Raw genomic sequence first — 21,446 nt, 5'->3', positions numbered from 1 at the left:
TGCCAACTACAGATATGCAAAGAGCAATTCAGTTAATTAAATTCAGGTGTCAAGGGCCATTTTCAATGTCTAAGAGCAAACTATCAGCTGGATTCCAGCTGTTGCAGAAGAAAACCACACAACTCCCATAGGTCCTATGATGACATCTAGCTCTGTCCTAGGCTAAGACAAAGGCTTAGCCTTTGTCTAAGGCTGTCTTAGATTACCTGGAACACATAAAATAGTACTCAAGCACTTTATTTGGCAGTTAAATTACTTAGATTGTCCCACTGACCTTCATAAATCAGCTCAAGTGAGTAACTTCCAAGAATAAAAAGCTGACTCTGTATTCAAGAATGTACAACCCCGGCACCCCAAATGATTCACCTTTAGCTGTGACACTCTAGAGCTTGGACTGCTACAAATCAATAACAGAAGCAGCGACAGAAAAGCTGCAGGTATCACCACACAAGAGATTAAACAATGAGTAGCTCTCTCCCAAGTTACAGACTCTACTGTCATTCTGGTTTGTGCATATAATATTATCAGAAATATATTTCTGAAAAATTATTTACAGTGGTGCTATCTCAGTCTATTCTATGTGTTCTCTGCCCTCAAAAAGCACAGCAGAGCAATCTTTTATTTGCCAGGAATACCTGTGCTGACTCATATAACCAGTTAAAAACACCCATCTCAAGTGCATGGTTCTCTTTCTCTATTCTCCAATATATTAACAACAGACAAAGTAGATTTTAGGCACAAGAGAACAACAAAACCAATTTCACATCAACCCATTTCCCCAGTTTGCTAATGAGAGCCAAAGAACAACAAGATCTGTACAAGGAATGAAGCAAAGCACTTACCGTGTCTTGGGATTTATCTTTGACATCATAGACTGTTAGTTTTATTTTAGTTTCCTCATAGATGGGGTATTCCGGTGGGAAGGTCACACCAGTCAAAAACAGTGGATCTTTTGTACCCTGTGCAACATGAGTAAATGCTCAGTAAGGTAACAGCTGAGCAATGTGAGGGATGTCACTATGGAGGTACAGAAACCCAAAAGGTGTCAGCTGTCTACAGCACAGATGAAAAGAGCTCAGTTTTATTACCCAACCAATGAGAAAAAACAAACAGCCTTACAACTTTATCAGGAAAACTAAAAACAAACAAGCAAAACCCAAACAAAACCAAAACAACTTCCTGTAAAGTTTTTTTAACTGGAAAGGATATGAAGTTCTTCTGAAGCAGAGCCTAGTATCATGTTTTTAAACAGCTCAACCAGTATCAGATTCTGGAATACAACCTATAATAACCAAACCCTTTCTTACTCCCACAACATTTTTTAGAAGTACCACAATTTCATCTTCATTTAAATGAACTAATGATTTAACTTGCACATAGATACAAAAAAGAGCAATCCTCATGAAACCACAATACTAAGTGTATAGAAATGCTACAGAGACTCTTGGTATTGCATTAAGGATATTGATTTTTGGAGAGAGGACTGAAATACTCCTCTTTAGGCGGTACTGCAATAAAAAAACATTCCTCTGCTTTGAAATATTATGATTGCATTTAAAAGCTGTATACAGAAGAAGCCATACCATACCTAAAGAGATACAATTAAATGAATCATACCAAATGTTGTTTGTAATTTCTTAATGTTTAATTACACTTAATTTCCAAAGATTACCAGGCATGTACCCTAAAATTTTCCATTAAGTAATAAAACACAATGATTGTACATGACAAAGGTAATTTATCTTATGGATCAACTTTCTGTGCCTCTGCCTTCCCCTCCACCAAAGCTTTACTACAAAGCCGAGAACCACAAAAAAACAAATTCAGGGATTTCTTGAGGTCTAGGCCATTGCATTAGGAAATGCATCAACTTCTATTTAAAAAATATATATAGTTATCTACTCATCTTTTGCGCAACATCATTCCAGACAGTCTGCAACGAGACATCCTGATCAGATACAAGATATTTGAATTAAGCAGTTTCAGGATGGTTGAGGGCTGAAACCATAATAATTTAATTGGTAGCTGGTTGAAAGTAATCACACAAAGAGCTCATGAAATATTCTCATTTTATTTAACAGTTCAAACAAGTCTCTGGTAAAAACATGTGTGTGTTTACAATGAGACTTCCCTGCTCTTAATGGATCTCTCCAGTAAGTTAAGCAAGTTACACCTACATTGCTCACACTTCATTTTCTCTGAACCATTTTTGCTGTTTCTGACACCAATGCTTACAGGACAAAGTGAGGACTAGCAAAGCAGACTCAGACAATTTTTGTTAACTTTTTAATGTATGATGCAAATTACTAATTATTTTATATAAAGTCACAGACATTACATACACACATTTCTTTCCCTAATTATAGATCAACGGTAATATTTTTCAAATTGCAAAAGTATCAACTCTCTAATGGAAAAAAATAGAACAAAAAACAAATAGAATAAAAGACCACATAATACACCTATTTTTTTATGCATTTAGAAATACTTTCCAAACTCACTATACTCTTAAGTAAGTTTTATTTTCCATTGGCTTGTCCCTTCAGGAGTGCAACTATTCCCTGTTTCATAATAAACCCATGTCTGGAGAATTGGAATATTCTCCATGGCTCTACTTGGAACAACAGAGCTTTCATGAAAAGCCAAGTTAATTTCTGTTTATCCTGGTTAAATGCCAAGAACTACAGCACACTTAGGTATGCTTTACTAACTGCAAAAGTGTGCTTGTCTTACCTACGACTACGCACTAACTTGTTTTATTCCTAATTCACTTTCTAAGGAAGAAATTGTCAATCAAATAATCAACATGCTAAATGATTAAGAAAGACTCTCACCTCCACGATTTCAGTGCTTGAATACCGCGTCAAAATGCGCTCTGCTGGATGCACCACTGAGACTTGGATAAACGTATTCAGCTTCCGATCACGGGTAGCAGCCACTAGATCCTTGCATGCTGGAGACAGTGCAAAATAAAAATAAAATACTCAAAAGCAAACTCCAAGAAAAATGCTGTCACAGGCACAGAACAAAGCAGACCACGCTCAGCTCCAGATTAGATCTCCAGAGACAAGTCTATTTAACAGAGGAAGTCCCTTGGAAGTAACCTACAGAAATAGGAAGTCACATGCCACAGAACTTGGCTGAGATCTCATTTCCACTAAAAATACTTCTGCAAAGCTCCCTGCCAGAGGCTCATCAGCCCCAGTCCATGAGTGTGCATGCGCATACGCTGCAATAGTAGTTAATTTTACTAAGTACTCGCTTAATTTGCCCACAAAATCTCTTTTAGCAGCCTTATTGCATCCTCTCTTGTCTGACAATTTCCCCAGTTACACAACCATTTCAAACACATTTTAAAACAGCTAATTGCTACCAGTGTTTAAGCTGGTTTAAGTCATTTGTTACTCCTTGTGAACTTAGCAGAACTAGTTGTGAAGTATAAATCTACATATCTAAAAGCAGACAGCAACATAACCAATTCTTTTGTCAGCGACTGGTATATAAATGAGAACTGCATTCTGCCTATACAGCATCATTATTAGAACTCATTCTACCTAATAGAAAAATTCAATTCTGGTTTAATAATTTACTTTTATCCTGGGCTCAGAATCATGCAGGTGACTGAGACCATTATTTACATCAACACACTTCATGCTTTCAAAACAAAAGGGTGAAAGCACAGAGGAAAAAGGAGGAAGAAATAAATAAATCCATCATCAGCTGTCTCACAGAAGGGGCACAGATAAATGGGCAATGCATTGGCTCAAAAGCAAAAACCATCCACCACATTCTGTTCTTCCCTAAGGAATGTATAGCAGTGAAAACTGCAGCGGGATCTACCTAGTGCTTTCTGCAGGGTAATAAACTACCCTGGGATCTCAAGCCTAAGGCAAGCAAAGAAAAGACTATAGCTTCAGAGAGGGTAATTGTCAAGAAAGAGCTGAGGGTATTTTCTATGAGCCACTGCCTACCAGGGACTCTTCAAGTGCAGCTGACCTTTAACTTTTCAAAAGGTGAGTCAGATTATCTTCACAGCAAGCAAACTTGGTCTGATAAGAAGCCAACACTAGAAAAGCTCTGATACATACAAAAGGCCAACTCAGTTTGTTTTATACCTTTTTTTTCCTTTGGGCTTGAACCTGCTGCTGGAGTAAATAAAAGGAAAACTATCTGGAGCTTTTTTACCACTCTTTTATTACAGTTAAAAGAGACAGGGAGACAATTAAATCTAACCTTCAGAGAATAAAGTTTTTGCTTTAGTTCAAATTGCCAGTGAAATCTCCTGGTACATTGTTTCAAACTGACCTTATTATAATTTGGTGGAAAAAGTGGGATAAGCATAAAAGTTTGTGCATGATGAAGTCTTTATGAAACAGCTGATGTAACAGCACCAGGCTCAAACAGTGAGTTGCCAGCAAGTCTTTGCTGCTAAGACTCACTTCATTATTAAAATGACTGAATATTAGAACTACTTGACATCACCTTAAACATTACAGTAGATAGAATGAAAAGCAGTTGCCAAAGCACAAAAGGTTTAGCAGACACCTTTTGACACTATTTGACTTTGTCCTCTCTAAAGTTGATCACGTAAGTAGTAGCAGATCACTGAGATTTCCAAATATAGCCAGTTCCCCCCACAGAACCTGATGTCATGCCACCGTACAATCCTTAAATATTGCATTCTATGATCATTTTTTTAGAATGTATCACTGTTTCAGAGGAATGGCAAGAGAGCACATGCTCACTATCAGAAGCTGGAACAGAGAGACAGTCAAATTTTTCACACCCACCACACAGGAAGGCTATCCAGATCACAATTGAATAGAATACGAGAAAAGTGAGAAAAACAAAGAGACACAGACACTTAGGAAAAATAAAATTAGATCCTTAAAAGCATTATCAGTGACTCTGGCAGGACCTCTGCAGCTAAACTCTTGCAAAAAGTACTACTGCATGATGAATCGAGGCAAAACCCTCACAAATAATAGTTTGATCTAGTTGTGGCTTGTCTCAAATATATTATCTAGATGTGACTAAATCTTTTAGCTGCCAAGAGCACAGGCTTTTATCCTATTGAGAAACTATTAACAATAGGAAGAAGATTTGCACTAAGTGGTCACCACCTTGGTGCTATCTGAACATAGGAGAAAATTTATTTCTGTGACAGTACTGCAATCCAGTCAGTAGATCATTTTTCCTGTAAAAAGGTGGCTTAGCAGCATGATCTTGAATTTCACTGGATAGAGATGACATAAAAATAATTCATCTGCATATCTCCAGTAGGGAGGATCAGCATAAAGCATCAGAACTCTTTGGGAGACACTGGTGCAGAAGGATAAATGAAATTAAATGAAACCTGTATCTACTGTGACGACAGTGCTATTTATCTCTATTGTGACACTGAACTACTGCTGTTCACAACTCGCCTTTCAGTCAGAGAGGATATTCAATACAGTCATCCCAGGTAAAGAACACAGAAGTTGCCACAGTGCATCACTTCCCTTCCAAACAGTCCAAATGAAAAGTTTAACAAAACAAAAGGACTACTTTTAAGCTGATGCCAAAGAATAAAAACTTGTTATATCCTGTTCACAGCCTGGCAAGTTTCACAATTCTATGCTGCATTATTGCCCTTTGAACAATTCAGCACCTCCAAAAACCTCTAGGTCGTCAAAGAAACAAAGCAAAGCACTACACAGGAAAGCATGTTATAGATTTAAACATGTTTGTTAGGTATTAGCATACCCCTCAAATAGAAACTGATGAAAACACAAGCCTGAAAGACATTCTGAGGCTGTTTCCTTAACTGCATAGGCAACAACATCAATGCACTTTCAACCATAACCTATGCCCAAGCAAACCACAGGTTATGTTATTTCTCAATACTTCAGAATGTCTGAATTAATTCTGGAAATAATCATTCAAAACACAGTGAAATGAAGTGTCCATTTGTACTTACATGCCAAAAGTATATGAATCTACTCATTGTGACTGTTGACTCAGTGTGCAACAGCCTGAGTCATCTATTCCCCTGGTGACCCAAACTCTGCTGAGCCTATCAGTGTACAATGAATGTTTAAGGAAGAACTGCGTTAGAAATAATTTATGCTTTAATATTGACAATGGAAAAAAGTTAATATATCAGGAAGAAACAAATCTTCTATTGATATTTGACTGTTCTCTGCGCTGCACTGACATGATGGCTGTGCTCTTTGCCTTTCTGTATTTGTGTGCCCAGATGAAGCAAAAGACTGGCTACTGTATCCTCATGGGACCTTGGAGGATTTTTTTTTTTTTAAATGTTACTTCTATATAGGAAGAGAGTACACAGACAAAATCTAAAAAATCCCAACTACTATATAACAGTAAGAAGAAAGGAAACAAAACAAACAAAACCCAAAATAGAAACAGCCTGGAAATTCATCATCTACCTTCCCTGAAACTGTTACACATCTGAACAGGCACTTAGCACTCTCTGCTCCAAGCACAAAGTCCACTGGAGCAAAAAAACTTTAGTCTGGCAGAGAAACAGGGAGATGCAGCATCTCCCAGAAATGGAAAAATCCAGTAGCTAGAACAAACAAGACATGCAGTGGGAATGGAAGACATCCCCAGCTCAGAGTCCAGAGTTCTTTGGGAAATGAGCCAAGGAGGGTATCAAAAATTGGAAAATGGCATTGAAATTGAATAATTATTTTTTTTTTTTTTTTTTTTTTTTTTTTGCTAGTGAGGAAAAATACAGTTACATTGGTGTCTTCTCATACTCAGGATTCATACAATGTATTTATTAGCCTGTATGATGGTGTGCAAGGTAGCTCTTTCCTTAACCAGTGATGAAAACACCATTTCCCACAGCTTTATTCCCTCCCACATTCCAAACCAAAACAGATTCCAGGGGCCTGACTAGGAACAGGAATTAACAACATAGCCCTGTTGTCTCCAGGGTATGCTATTTTGTATGCTGTCAAAACAACAGAAAATTAATAGTATCTGATGACAAGGGGCATGGGAAAAGCCTGTGTCTCACACACACACACACACATATATATATATATATATATATATATATATATATATATATATATATATATATATTAAGGTAATGTTCAGATTTTTCTTCATTCCATTGATAATGCTGCAGCATTATTATCCCAAAGCAACTTAGTTTATAAATAAGAATGTACAGTCGGTCTTAAACTGATTAGGTAAGGTGTAGCTATTCCTTAGTGGGCAAAAGGACATGTTAAAGAAGGGAATGCCACACTTGGACCTGTGCTACAAGAAGAACACTGAACAATATATAGTTTACTTTCTTCTACCCTGGGGGAGTATTGAGGATGGTAGGGAAGTCTAAGAGATGGAAGAGCACATCACCATTGTTTCTGCCCTAGCTGAAAAGGAACACCTACAGTCAGGTACATGCAAAAGTTTAGGAATAATCTAATTTTGGAACATACAGGAAAGCTTTGGCCATCCTTCTGAATTAAGAGTGTAAATGCAACTGTGAGAGGGCTGAGAACTGAACAGCAATGTGTAGCATCCCATGAACTTTCCCACCTCGGTTTACATACCCATGCAATAGGTGTGCATTAGGAAGGACACTCTTTAATTGTAGTGACCAAAATAGATGCTCACTCAGGTGAACTCTATAACGAAAAAAAACTCTGTGCAACAGAAAACTAAATTTTGAGCACATATACATATAAGTAAAGATCCACTGATTTTTACCTATGGAGACATTCAAATCACTGTTCCTGTCTCTGGGGGTAAGAGGCTTCTATGAAAATAATATATCTGTTTTCTAGAACATACAGCTGGTTGCTAAAGTAACCTAGTTATATTCTCAAGGAAATGTACACATGTACATTTGTATGTAACCCCACAAACACTAAACAATATTAACAGTACGAACTGTAAATAATCTATGAGCATGCTAATCTATGAGCATGCTGCCCAGAAAAACATCAGTTATTACCCACTTAATTTGCAGCTAAAAGAACATGATTATTTATGAGTCATTGAAATAAGATATACATGAATGCTGCTGGGGAGAAATGCTGTATGCTGATAAGTGATCATGCCTGTGAGTTGAGATGCCAGCTGCATTCATCATCTTATTTGCAGATGAAGTGATTAATCTGGTTAGAATTACTACCAGCAAAATCAGAAGTGATCTATTTCAGAATAAACCCTGTGTGAGTGTGGGGGTGTAGCTGCAAAGGGGCTTTGATTCCAGCTCAGATGGTGGAATCTGACTGCCAGAGTAGTGCTTGGATGGTCACAGAGAAGTTTCCTCAGCAACGCCAAGGCTTAATCTGCAACTTTTCATTGCCCATTGCCACAATACGGTTTCAATTCTTCTTCAATGCTAGAACAGCCCTATTTCCTCTTACAGCTTTGCTATTTAGCCTGGACAGCACCAGACACTTAGGGCTTTAAGTATAATAGATGCAAGAAGCTCAGGAAACCAGCTGACTGGACCAACACAGCTCGCAGGCATCATACTTGCACTGCAGGAGTGAAGGTGTAAAGGTGTCCTTACATGAGTTAAGTATCCATCCCGTGCTATTTACATTTGTTGTGCATTGATCTGCTGCTAACATCAGATCATGTGTTTCAGCCCATTCACAATCCTGCTCCAGCTTTATTTACACTTGTGGAGAACTAAATTCCATCATCTTTGTGCTCTAGACTTCAGTTACACAATAGCAACAAGAAGAGAACTTACAGTTTGGCTTAGAAAAGCTCCTTAAGTAATGATCTGCTTTTGATCAAGATTTTTGAATTTCTTTAATTTTTGAAAATATGTCTGAGATTATATCTCTGTGTATCTCCTCCAAGTAATTGCAAAAATATCATTTTTCCCAAAAAGACTGCATTTCCTTACTGAGCACACTGTGACTCTAATAGCACAGAAAACTTTCCCAGAGTTGCTGCAGTAGACTTGTGACCGCAAAGCAGATCTCTTGCTGTTTGCTTTAGATTATCAATTACTCTCTTTCCTTCTGTTCAAAACTATTCTTCTCAAGGCACCACCTCCTAATGATATTTAGGCTCTGATCTTCAGTTTTCTAATGAGAGAAATGAAGAAATAAGCGGGACAGGGGGGGAAGGGCTTTAAGCCTTACAAAAACTTGCTATACATTACTACTCCAAAATACATCCATATCAAAATGAATTTTGATACTGCTATTCCAAGGCTGCAATTTATTTTGGTGTTGTTGGTATTTCAGAATACCACAAAAGGGTTTAAATCTTCATGGAAACAGAGCTAAATACCATTTCCTCCTTCACCTTTTCCTAATATTGTCATATCAAGTATCTAATGAAGAAGTAATCTTGCTGTAATTTCTCTCACAGATTTCTCACTATCCAAAAAATAGAGTGGTTACAAGTTATAGTACCAAATGAAGAATCAGAAGATCTGCAAATGGTAATCAGAAATCCATTTTTCCTTGAACTATGACCTTCTTTATACCGTAAGCTTATAGTGGCAATCACTTCATCTGCAACTAAGATGATGACTATAGCTGGCATCTCAGCAAAAAACAATTATAACATAAAAAATTTCTTTCAGATTTTATTTTTAAAAATATTCTTCTGGTTCCTAACATTTTACATCTCTTCAGAAATAAAATAAATGTAAAAAAATACATCAGCAATACCACAATAAGACGAAAAAAACAAAAGTGCCAAGTCTCAAAGTTTTCATTCTGCCACATCTGTTTTTTATTACAACAGCATACATTGCTTCTTTTGACAGGAGCATTTATTCACTGCTATACCAGTTGTCAAGTGTAGTATTACATGAGTGTGATCCTTAGTGTGCAGTATTGGCTGACTGTAGACAGAATTTTTTTCTAATATGTAAAGAAAATTCAGCTGTTGCTTAGCCTGACTCCAAATCCATGTCACCATATGCCTCTTCACAAGATATTTTCATGCTTGGTGAGGAAAGAAGCTCCCCTTGCAAAACAAAGGAAGGCAGTCAAGCAACACAGTCCAGCAACTACAGCAGACAAGAAGGTTCAGGAAGATCTCTAAACAAGCTGAAATCTTTCAGGTGCTTCTCTGCTGCACACTGGTGCTCTGAGCAGCTGTAAGGGGGCTCCTGGGTAGAAGCCCAGCTACAGGAGGACTGGACTGGAGTCCAGCCCAGCCCCTAGGAGGAAGTGATCCACCTGTAGCCTGGACAAGCCACCCAAACCAGCTGATGGTAGCACTGATGATTCATAAGCACACCTAAGAAATGCTGCAGGTTTAGAGGCTGCATTAAGCACATTGTGTAAAATTCTCTGGACCCAACTCTGTAAGTAATTGTCAGCAAATTGATATGTGGCCACAGTCCTGATACCCATGAGACTCGGCTGGTGAATAAAACTATTAATTTCTCCTTTAAAAATGCTAAATATTAAAGGTAATCAAATGAAGATGCCAGGACAAGATGCAGTAGGGAGCTATATTAATAGTAACTCACAAAATAGAAGACAATAATAAAAGCAAACTATAGATCTACTGTCTTACTGAACAGCCTTCAAATTCATCTGTGTGTGAAGAGCTGTGCTCCTTCCTATCATTGTGTGAAGGAAGGGGACAAGAAAATGATGTCGTTTCAAGTTCATAAAGATTCTAACAAAACCCCAAAAATAAAATAATTAAAAACCCCCACCAAAATCACACCCTTAACATACCCTAAGGGAATACAGCAGGAATGTTTGAGATCTGTATGTATTCCTCAAAAGAAGTAAAACGTGGCCTTTAAAAAAAAGTAGGCAGCACATGATTTACCTGTATGTTTGTGGGTTTTTTTCATTTTTACCCCCCCACTCTGCTGGATTCCTAAATGTCAGGCTGATTCACAATTGGTTCTCATTGCATATATTTGTATTTTTTTTCACATAAATGACAGAGTGCAGAAATAATAAAACCTTACAGATCAAGGGTCATGTCAGAGGAGGAGCTTCAAGAAGTCTATCTCCTATGAACATCCTGCTATTCGTTTACTTGTGTATTCTGAAGAAATAACTTTTACTCCTTCTCTAAAAAATGTACCTCAGCCATGAAAACTCTGGTGGTACAGACAAACAGCCTTCTAAAAAGTAAAGGGTGAAAAAACATAAGAATTGTAGCAGTTGTGATTGCCTAGATTTTATCTCAAAGTACCATTTTTAAAGCAGCATAGACATTTATATATGTAGTTTCTTCATTGTCACCACCAAGATAATTTCTCCTCCAAGACACTGGCTCATAATTATTACTCTAAATTTTCAACTCCACAGTTTGTATGTTGAAGATAATTTAAAAGGGGAGACATAAATGATTTCTACAAAGGAATAAGACCCAAAGCAGAAAATTTGATCCTTATACTATAAATTCACTCTAATTTCTAGCAGAAGTTCCTTCAAGAGTGAACAATGGCTCTTTACATGCAGTAATAATACGTTTGAAACTGCCTCGATTTTGGTATGTTGACACACATAAAGATATAGGCGACTTCTTCAGAGATATAATTTTAAATTACTTCCACTCATTTGTATAAAGAAATCATAGTTTAGGATTAAAAGGAAACAAAATAAAAATTATAAAAACAACAACAAAAACCACCCAAAACCACCACCACAAAAAACAACAACCAAAAAAAATCCGAAAAACTTTTATTTGTCTCTGTAGAGACATCCCTTGGCAAATTAGAGATCTGAATCATCTCAAAGTAGAAAACAGTGCTAGCCCACTTCAGTTTTTAAAGCAGCTTATTTACAAGCCTACAGACAACAATCCTCAGGTATGAAGAATTCTCATCTTTAAGGAAGACCAAATTCTTCTTAACTCATCATAATGAAATGTACATGCCTTCAGTCTCTTAGAAATCAATGTTAAAAGCAACAGAATTCCACATTGAAGTTTTAGCTTGTTTTAAATGTTGGAACAGCACTGAAGTAAATTTTAAAAATGCTTCTTTATTACATAGCAGTTCTATATTCCACATAATAGTCAAAAACCACTCTAAAAATATGGCTGATAATGTTAATTAAAGTGTCCATAACTGGACTAGAAAATTTATTTGCCACAGGGGGTTAAGGGTAAAACAATGAATAAAACTTTCTTAAGCATTTTGTTTGTTTTCACTACAGCACCTCAGGTCAGTCTGCTAGTCATGCTGCATTGTGTTTTGCATGGGATTTTGTGCTGCTGCATTTAGGAGAATTCCAGTTTTCTCAGGGCTTGCAGGAGGAACCTGATTTTTGAGTCAAATCTCACTGCAGACCATGCATTTTGGAATTTCCAAAAATAAGTACATCTACAACTAATGTGTTCAAAAGGGGAGGATGGCTTTAGTTTTCTATTAATTCAATGTTTTTCTATTTATGTAACTTCTGTTTCCACATACAAGGATTAAAAACAAGTCCACTGGGAAATGTTTTATAACATGAAAGTATTACTGCAATTACTTCTACAGGCACATTCAGAGATGTATTTAACAACAGCCACTTGAAACACAAATGTTCAGCTAATGCAGCAAAGAGTCAAAAAAGTCAAGAGCTATCATGGTTTGAGTTATTACAATTTTTTTCAGTTAATATATTATTGGCCTAACAACAGAGATTTGTTCTATTTCTGCTTAGTCATTACCATTCTGCACAAGAAGCACCAACTCTGTGACTACTATGACCTCTAAATCATTTGCTTGTTTTTTGTCTTCTAAATAATCTCTACCCTTTTAGAATTATGTGGTGACTTTACCTTCACAGAGAAAGATACACATGGAAGGAGATGGAAGGAATTCCCCAGGCAATTTTTCATGAAATGTTCTACAGTCTGGGCTAAAGGCTAGAAAAGACCAACTGCAAAATGTGACAGTAAAAAAGTCGAAAGTAAACTTTCAACAAGCCCGAGGTATCCACGAGTGGGTTTTAAACAGAATACTCCAAGCCTCCACACACCTGCTACCTGGCTTTGGAGGTATTTGAAGTCCCCAGGTATTTAAGCTTTGAACTGTATGAGGTCCCTACACACCTGCAGGTTGGCTCCAGGGCACATCCCACCTCAGCAGCTCCAAGCCCACCCCTGGCCCTGCCAGGACCTGAAAACCACATCCCTCTCCCGACAGGCTGGCAGGCAGTGCCAGGGCATAGCTGCTCGTCCACATTCTGCAACAACATCACTATTGATTTCCTTTCCACCTGGCAGGGTGGCTGAAGGAGAAATGGGGCCAGAGCCTCTCTTGATTCAGCAGAGCCCTGGACCAGAAAGAGGCCACCCATGGAGCAGAAACACAGGTTTTTAGCATTCTGCCCACCCCTCCATAACAGCTGCAAACTACTAAAAGCTGCAAACAATACAAAAGAGAGGAAGACTTGATAGTCGGCTTGTATCCACTCAAAGTTGTCTCATCTTGACTGCAAAATAAGGAAGATTTTCCTGGCAGCAAGCATAAAGGGCACAAAAGACAATTGTAATTTGGTGTTTTACATCTATTTTTTTACATTCCAGTACCACTGAATTCAGGTCGCTGGCCATCATAACTCCAGAACTGAGGTCCACCCCACTGGAAAAAGTGCACTAATCACTTAACAGTCCTCAGCTTACTTTGTCTTTGGCCCAAATTCTTTTCTTTGCAGAGAAAGGACTAAGAGTTTAAACTCACGGTAAAAGTCCATTTCAGTTTTATTCCTGGCCAACACCATGCTGTAAATACAAGTTAACTACACATATTTTACTTCAAGCTTTCAGTTTGCAAACATTCCCACTAATAACTCTTCCTTGAGAGAATATACAAAAAAAAAAAAAAACCAAAAAAAAAAACCATGATTTTGCAGATATACAAAAATTCATAAAAATTAGCATCAGTAACATATTATCCAGGCCAAGGGCATCCACAAAAATATTTTACAATAGCTGCCTCTATTGAATACTGAAAGAAAGGCAATTCAGGCTGCTCTTAAATCCTTTACGGTATCATTAGTGTGCCCCACATAATGGCTTAATTATGATGCAAGGGTGGAAGTTCCCTACAACAGCTTGAGTCCACATAGATAGCAACCATTTAAAACAGTCTAATTTCAATGTAACTATAAGTGATTATTTAGATATCTTGAAGATTTTTTTAGATCACAAGCTAGGTATCAACTTTACTGTCCATACACAGTACAGAATGTTGGAGAGTTCATGTCAAACCAATCACTACCAGCTCTAAGAGCCTCCAAACTCTTTCTGGAAAGTTACATGCCTAATTCCTGGCACAGAGATACTGGAATCAGCCTTAAGTTTAACAAGTCCAACCCTCCTGCCCAAGCAGGGTCAACCACAGCAGGCTGCATTCACTTGGGTGTTCACAACATCCAAGGATAAAGACTTCACAACCTCCCAAGATCATCTGTGCCAGTGCTTGACCACCCTCACAGTAACAAAAATCCCAACTATCCCTGTCCAGTAACTCCAAAATAAAATTTGTTTCTCATTTCCGCCCAGAAAAAAATCCCAGGACTGCGAGAGCCAATTAGGCAGCTGCAGAGAAAACTAAGATGTCAGGCACTGAAGCACACAACCACAGATACAAAAAATGGCTCTTCATCAAACTTAGTGGTACACACAATTTCTTTTTTAAGTAGATATAAAGTTTAAAACTTTAATGCTACCACACTTTGCAGGTTGAAAAAAAGCACTGTTTCTAGAAGAAACAGTATAGTTTTAAAGGACTTATGAAGCTGTGGAAAAGACCAACATCTATTGCTGAAAACACTGTATAGATACCTTTTAAGCTTCCCTGACAACAGAATAGTTAAGGAGTTATGGAAAAAAAAATCTATTGCATTCTGAATAGTTAAAATGTCATCTTCCTGGGAGGCAGAGAAAGGTTGGAAGAAGGAAGCAGGGCCAGGGGACTGCCATCCAAATCTCAGTTGTAGGCATGGAAGTCTTACAGACTTTCTCTAACAAAAAAGGGATACCTCATCCTTATTTGACTTGTTGCTCTCTGTGTACAAACACGTGAAACAGAAAACATTCTCCATAAGGATCTAAGTAGTTCTCTTCATTCAAACAAGTTTCCTGGACCCACAGAGAAATCAGTCATAGATTTATTATGTACCAGATAAGCACAAAGGCATCCAGTCACTAAGGGGCTGTCCCTGTGGATGCATGGTGATAACGGGATTGTGCATTCAGGGCCTCCTTCCCACTCTCACTGGGAAGATGCTGGCAAGAAAATCTCCTTCCATGGCAGAAAACTGCCAGGCAGGACATGGCTCTCCCCTTCCCAGCTCAGCCACTGAACTGCCACACCTTCTCCCACTCACTCTCTTTGGCACTCCAACATCCTGAAGCCTGAAGGGGTAAAGGATGCGAGCACATTTGTGTATGTGCAGACAGCACATCAAATCTCCTGCTGAGATCTACCACCCCCACGTGGGAGCCATCGTAGGGGTTCTGAAGAGCCTCATTTGAGGAAATCAGGTTCAAATATTGAACTGGAAAGAGCACATATAGACTGGCAAGACAAATAAGAGAAAGTATGCGCAGCAGGAGGTATATTTTTGGGCAAAAGCAGGAAGAGAGAAATGATGAAAAAAGAGCAGCAGCATGGGCCAAAAATAACTTTTCTCTAACACAATGACCTTTAATCCTACTTTCCTATGAACTAGTTTAAAAATACCCTGGAAACACAAGTTTTCCATTTCATCAGAATAAGAGAAAAATTAATGTCACGTTCACCAGAACACCTAATAATTCAGATGCCAAGCACAATGCTTGTGAAAATACTAAAGGACAAATTCAGGTATCCATTGAGTTCTTTGTTGGTGGTTTTTTAATACCTAAGTGATAAAAAAATTATGAAAGCTCATTTCTGAGAAAATTACATTAAATCTCTACCTATATTTATAAATTCTTTAGTAATTCTGGAGCCCTTCTCCATACATAACTTTTAATCAGCCTTAGAAATTATCATTATATTACTGATAGCTATGAATGTTTTACCTCAGAAATTAGAATTAGTTCAGACAAAGCAGCATGGAATGAGATAGATGAACCCATGCTAAGATTGAGCTCTTGTAATTAATCTGCTTCTAGCACCCTGCCTCACTAGGATAGTGAGCTGGCACCTCTCTTCACAGAAAAGGTAAGTTTTCAGCACAGACACAACCTTGCTCTGAAATTTTGGATAAAAGGAATTTTACAAACATGAGACAACAATTGCAAAGTCTATAAAATATGCCATAGACACAAAAGCAGCATTTTCAGAAAGAAGGAAAGGAAGGGAAGGAAGGGAAGGAAGGGAAGGAAGGGAAGGAAGGGAAGGAAGGGAAGGAAGGGAAGGAAGGGAAGGAAGGGAAGGAAGGGAAGGAAGGGAAGGAAGGGAAGGAAGGGAAGGAAGGAAAAGAAAACCCCTGATTTTACTAAGAAGCCTACCAATTCTATTTATTTAAGGTTTGAAAAAGAAAGGTCCTTTCTAGTCTTATGCTCCTTTTTTTTCCTTAGACTTATAAATGCAGCAGTTTTCTAACTGACAAGATTTCGGAATTTGTACATTTCTGACAGAATTTAATCCTATTATCTGCTGCATCACTCAAGAGCTGAGATGATAAACCCCTGTCTCTCAGAATGGCTGAATTCCAAAAAGCCCTTTCAACTGTTAAATAGCTTTTCAAATTCAGGCATCTACAAACTCCTCTCTAAACAGATTAGCCATAGCTATTCAAAATTTATCTCTAGATAAGTGTTTATATCAAAACATGTGAAAGTTGCTGTGAGAATCGTTATGCTATTAGATTTAAAAGTTTTCCCTTAGTCACAGGCCTGATTTATACATATTTATATTTACAAGAATGTCAACCGCTTTCTCCCAGTAGTTCGAATACAATTTTTTTTCACAGAAGCAAAAGCTTATGGAAACAGGAAATACTTCAATTTCATGGAGCAGCATGGAAGAAAACTGCCTGAAACTCAGTTTGCAGCTGGGTTTAATACGGATACTCAAAACATCCTCATGTTTCTTACTACTTGCATCAGCAGGTTCCTGTAAATCCATCACACTGGAATATACTCAGACAGTAATGATTTGCTCACTCCTGCAGGTTCGTCCTCTGCTCTGACCCGCTTCAGAGCAAATAAACATCCCTGCATTTACGGAGCCCACCGTGGGGACTAACTGCTACATAGCACCCTGTAACGTAGAATTTTAATCTCTAACACCTACACAGAAATTGAATTTACACAAGTCAAAGCTGGTTAATGAAAAGCATTAAGTATCAATGGATGCTGACAAGTTGGTGTTGCAGTGTGTTTTCTCTTATTTTATCGGTTTTAAGAGTTGGTTTTATACCCCGCCCTCCCCTGACGCATTGGTTCAGTCCCTGCTGTCAGTCCTCCATAGGTCCTACCCCTTGTTCCACAGAATTCCCTGTCATTTATGTATCCCTCGCTGCCCCATTGGTTTAGTTCGGCTGTTCCCTTCCCCTGGAACTCCCTGTTGGTTTAAACATTATAATCCCTGCCTTATGTTCCTCCCCTGATACTTCAGTATTGGTTCCTAGTCCCCAGCTCCACCCTGGTCCTGTCCCTTAAAACCACTGCCCTGGGTGTGCCATGCTCCTTGCCTCTGCTCTGTATTCAAGTTAGGGATGCTTTTAGTTTTGCCCTTTTGGCATAACAAACAATCCTCAGAGAAGCAAGCAAGGCCCATCTCGTCACTCTGCGATGATCCATCGGCGACTGCTTAGGAAGTTTGGGGTCCCGGGGGAGGTGTCGTGCCCCCTCCTGCTGCTAACACCAAGCGTGCCGCTGTGCGCCACAAGTTGGAAATATTTCTGTGACTACTTCTATTAGGCATTCCTTCTTACTAACACAGAAACAAAGCAGGTAACAAAAATGAGTAATGCTACACTAGATGTAATATTTTCATCAACAAAAAAAAAAATTCATATTCATGGACTACATAGAATAGCTATCTAACTCTCTATATAGATAATTTCATGAAGAACTTTATTTAATTGTAAAGTACCTAGTATTATAAACAGGGCTTTCAGTTTCTATTAATATGCAAAAAGCAGAACACTTAACTGTACATATTCCCAAGTTTCATGTTTGTAATTTTTGAGTCCTTGCATAGTAAACCCTACAATTAGTACAGAGTAATATTTAAGAACCGTGACAGCATCCTGCTTCTCTAGCTAAAATGCAAATGAAGACAATCCCTGCCCTAAAGGGATTGAAGGATAGATTTCTATAATTACAGTGCATACAGGTACAAATTGAAAAATCTAGCCTAATTCTCTAGGACTCAAACCCACTTAAGCTGGAAAAAAAAACAAAAAAGTATATGAGTTTTTGAAAGGATTCTGGTTTTAAGCTTTTTGGGGTATGTGTCCATGCCACACACACATCCCACCCCACAAATCCCATTTCTTGGGTTTGTTTTTCCAACATTACCAAGTCTTAATGGTAGTATATAGACAGTTTTAGCCTTTCTTTCTGACAGAATTTGAAACACACAAAACTCAGGAGTGATACTTTAAAGAGATGCACAATGATGAAGGAGCAGTGCTTCAGAAAGCTGCCTATTTAAAAAACCCAGTCAGCCTCAGTGTGGCAAGGGCTATCACAGAATCATAAAAGCCTTCCTTAAAGTGAGCAAAGTACTATGGGAGGAGAAGTGGATAAAAAAAATGATGTGAGGTCTTGGCAAATCTGTTCTCAAATCACTTTTCAGCAATGCTCACACACTGTCTGCATATAACAAAAAAAGAGTGCAGGAGAATGCCAGAGCACAGCAAGAAGAGCTGACTCTCCTCAGGGGTCACTAACTCAACATCACTTATCAATTTGCTGGATATGCATTGTCCATCATGGAAAACTGCCAAGAGAGGTGACAACATGATGTGAAAGGTGATAGGCATTCACTACCTTAGAGCCTTTTTGGAAGACTGTTTCACTTGTTGCTTTATCTGCACTGAAACTGACTGCAAGTTAGCTCAAGTTCTGCAGAAGTTACTGCAAAAACATTACAAGCCCTAAGTCAAAACATGCCAACACAGTCTCAGATAATTGAAGCAATTCAGGGCTTGAGTTGCTATCTCTTTGGGAGGATTCCTTTCAGTCAAAACAGGATTCAACCTAGCAGCACTGAGTTACTAAGACTAAACTGCATTTAAGGCAATTTATGCTGCAGTGCAAAAGTCTCAAAGCAGACAGAAGTCAAATAAATAGCACCCAGACGAAAACAAGACCATTGTTTCCAATCATGTGGTGGCTTTTTTTTCTACATCCTCAATCTTTTCTGTTCAATATAAATTGTCTTTTTATTTACTATTTGTTGTTGTGATGTAACAGTATCTAATATACGTCAGTAAAACTAAGGAAAAAAAAAAACCTGACTAGCTGGTTTGGTGGAAGATGGAATTTGTGTGGGAGCAGAACAAACTCAAGTAAAACTCAGAAAACTGTTACAATAACAAAGAGCAAAATGAACAAATAAAATAAAATTTAAAACTCACAAACCCTGCCTTCATTTTTATATTTTCACTGCTATTGTTTCTAACATGGCCAACACAACTTTTTTGAGGAATAAATATCCCTCAGCAGTAGGTGACACTGTGAGTTTGATTCACAGAGAAATTATCACTTTTTAGATTTACTCAGAAAGTGTGATGACGACTTTTTTTACAATTTTATTTGGCTAACACAACAAAGTATCATTTATTCACCAACTCATAACTTGATGAAGCAGGAGGATAACCAAGTCGGCAAATTCTGCTAGGATCAAGACTGGCTTCAAGTTTGTGGTAAGGATAAAACAAAGTCTTTCTGCTTATCATTCGTCCAGGAACAGCTGCTGCTGAAAAAGCTCCATATTATGTTTCAGAATTGGAAAAAATCATTTAGTCATGCTCTTTGAGCAGCATCGATGTACCATTTATGTTCAGTATGCAGAGTTAAATCTGCTTCGAGACCTTTTCCAAAAGGATGGCATCACAATATCACTTGGGGAAAAATAAGATCGTGGAGAATAAAAACTTCTGCCTTTACAGGTAGACTGCTTTTGTATCAACTCACTGTTTGGTAAAAAGAATAAACAAATAACCTAGAAAATTTTAATTTTAATTCTTTCAAGTACTTGCTCAAGTTTTCTGTGATTTGTGCACTGTTTAATGAGATTTTGTAAAAACATAATCACAAGATTTACATTAGTTCACACTTTGAAAAGTACCGAGAGATTACTCAACAACAGAACAGTCCATCAAAATTTACTGCCCTAATATATTTGCAAAAAAAAAAAAAAAAAGACCACTTTTGGAAATGTCAGACAGGTGTTGTCATAAAAATTACCACCTGCATATGGTATGCTATGTGCAGAGACATTCTGTTCTACGCAGCCATTTTGGTTACTATTACCATACTACAACCACCATATTCCTTGCCCTCTCTTCACAACTTTAAGCAATTAGACAAATGCAAAACCACTAAAATTATGTTGGTTATAGAGAGAGTAGCTAACAAACTTATTTCCATATTTCTCCCTATTAATATCATGTCCATTACCAAGTTCACGTTTGAGCACTTTGACCACCAACTGTGCATTCTACCCTGTTCCCTCTTTTTTCTGATTATTGCAGTTTTCTTGTGCTGCTTTGCCAGTTCGCTATCAAATACCCTTATAAGCACAAGCTCTTGAAAACTTCACAGTAGTGTTCATCAAAATACACAATATAATTTATCTCCCATAACTATAACCTTGTACATCATCTGGGCTCACATACTTCACATTGATGTAGCACAGCTATTTTAAAGTCAGGAATCCACAACATATTTAGTTAGATCTGGTACTCAAGGGCTGGGATATTTTAGAGAATCAACCAAGAAGAGCAGCTTCAAAATAAACATACATATAAGATCTAACCCTGCACACTTCAAAGTCGTGGGAAAGATTTTTATCAGTTTCACTTTTTATCAGTTTTTGTTTGTTATTCAGGCCCAGTATCTGGTTTCATTCCTTTTGCTTTGCTCCTCCTCTCTACTCAGCACCCTGCACAGGCTGTCATATTCTACCTCCTAATGCTTCATGGAACTGCATGCAGAACACAGGCAGTCAAAATTCCAAACAAGAGAGACTTTCCAAAGTTAAACTTAGCAGCAGCTACAAGGTTCAGAAATCACCCACATTTCCACAGAGTCCTCAGGAATATAAAACACAAAAATCCTCGTCTAAAGGATGCTCTGACTCCGAAGTTATATTACAAGACAGGCACACTCCTGAAAATGCCGTGTATTGCAGAGGAAAGCTGTAATTCAGGTGAGTTTTATTCTTCGCTTTAACCTCAGGGAAAAAGAAAAAAAATACCACTTTATTGAACTTTAAGATAAAATAAGAGAAGGCAATAGTTAGACATTTTATGAAGAGAATGCTTTCCAGAGTATTATGGACATAGGATGTTGCATGGTAACTACCACAA

General features: G+C 37.9%; 1 protein-coding gene across 1 annotated transcript in view; it reads right to left on the bottom strand.

Moving 5' to 3' along the window:
- Positions 1–21,446, bottom strand: part of INPP4B (inositol polyphosphate-4-phosphatase type II B) — a 290,218-nt gene that overhangs the window by 152,830 nt on the left and 115,942 nt on the right. Inside the window, exons 4-5 of the mRNA XM_031504683.2 lie at positions 2,835–2,953; positions 843–959 (exon numbers count right to left, since the gene is read on the bottom strand). Of these exons, the coding sequence (XP_031360543.1) occupies positions 843–959; positions 2,835–2,953 (236 nt within the window). The remainder of the gene's footprint in view (positions 1–842; positions 960–2,834; positions 2,954–21,446) is intronic.

This window comes from Lonchura striata, chromosome 4 (genome assembly GCF_046129695.1).
Source record: "Lonchura striata isolate bLonStr1 chromosome 4, bLonStr1.mat, whole genome shotgun sequence".
NCBI lineage: Eukaryota > Metazoa > Chordata > Aves > Passeriformes > Estrildidae > Lonchura > Lonchura striata.
The sequence above is the reverse complement of the archived record's forward strand: the minus strand, read 5'-3'. Positions and strand labels throughout refer to the sequence as shown.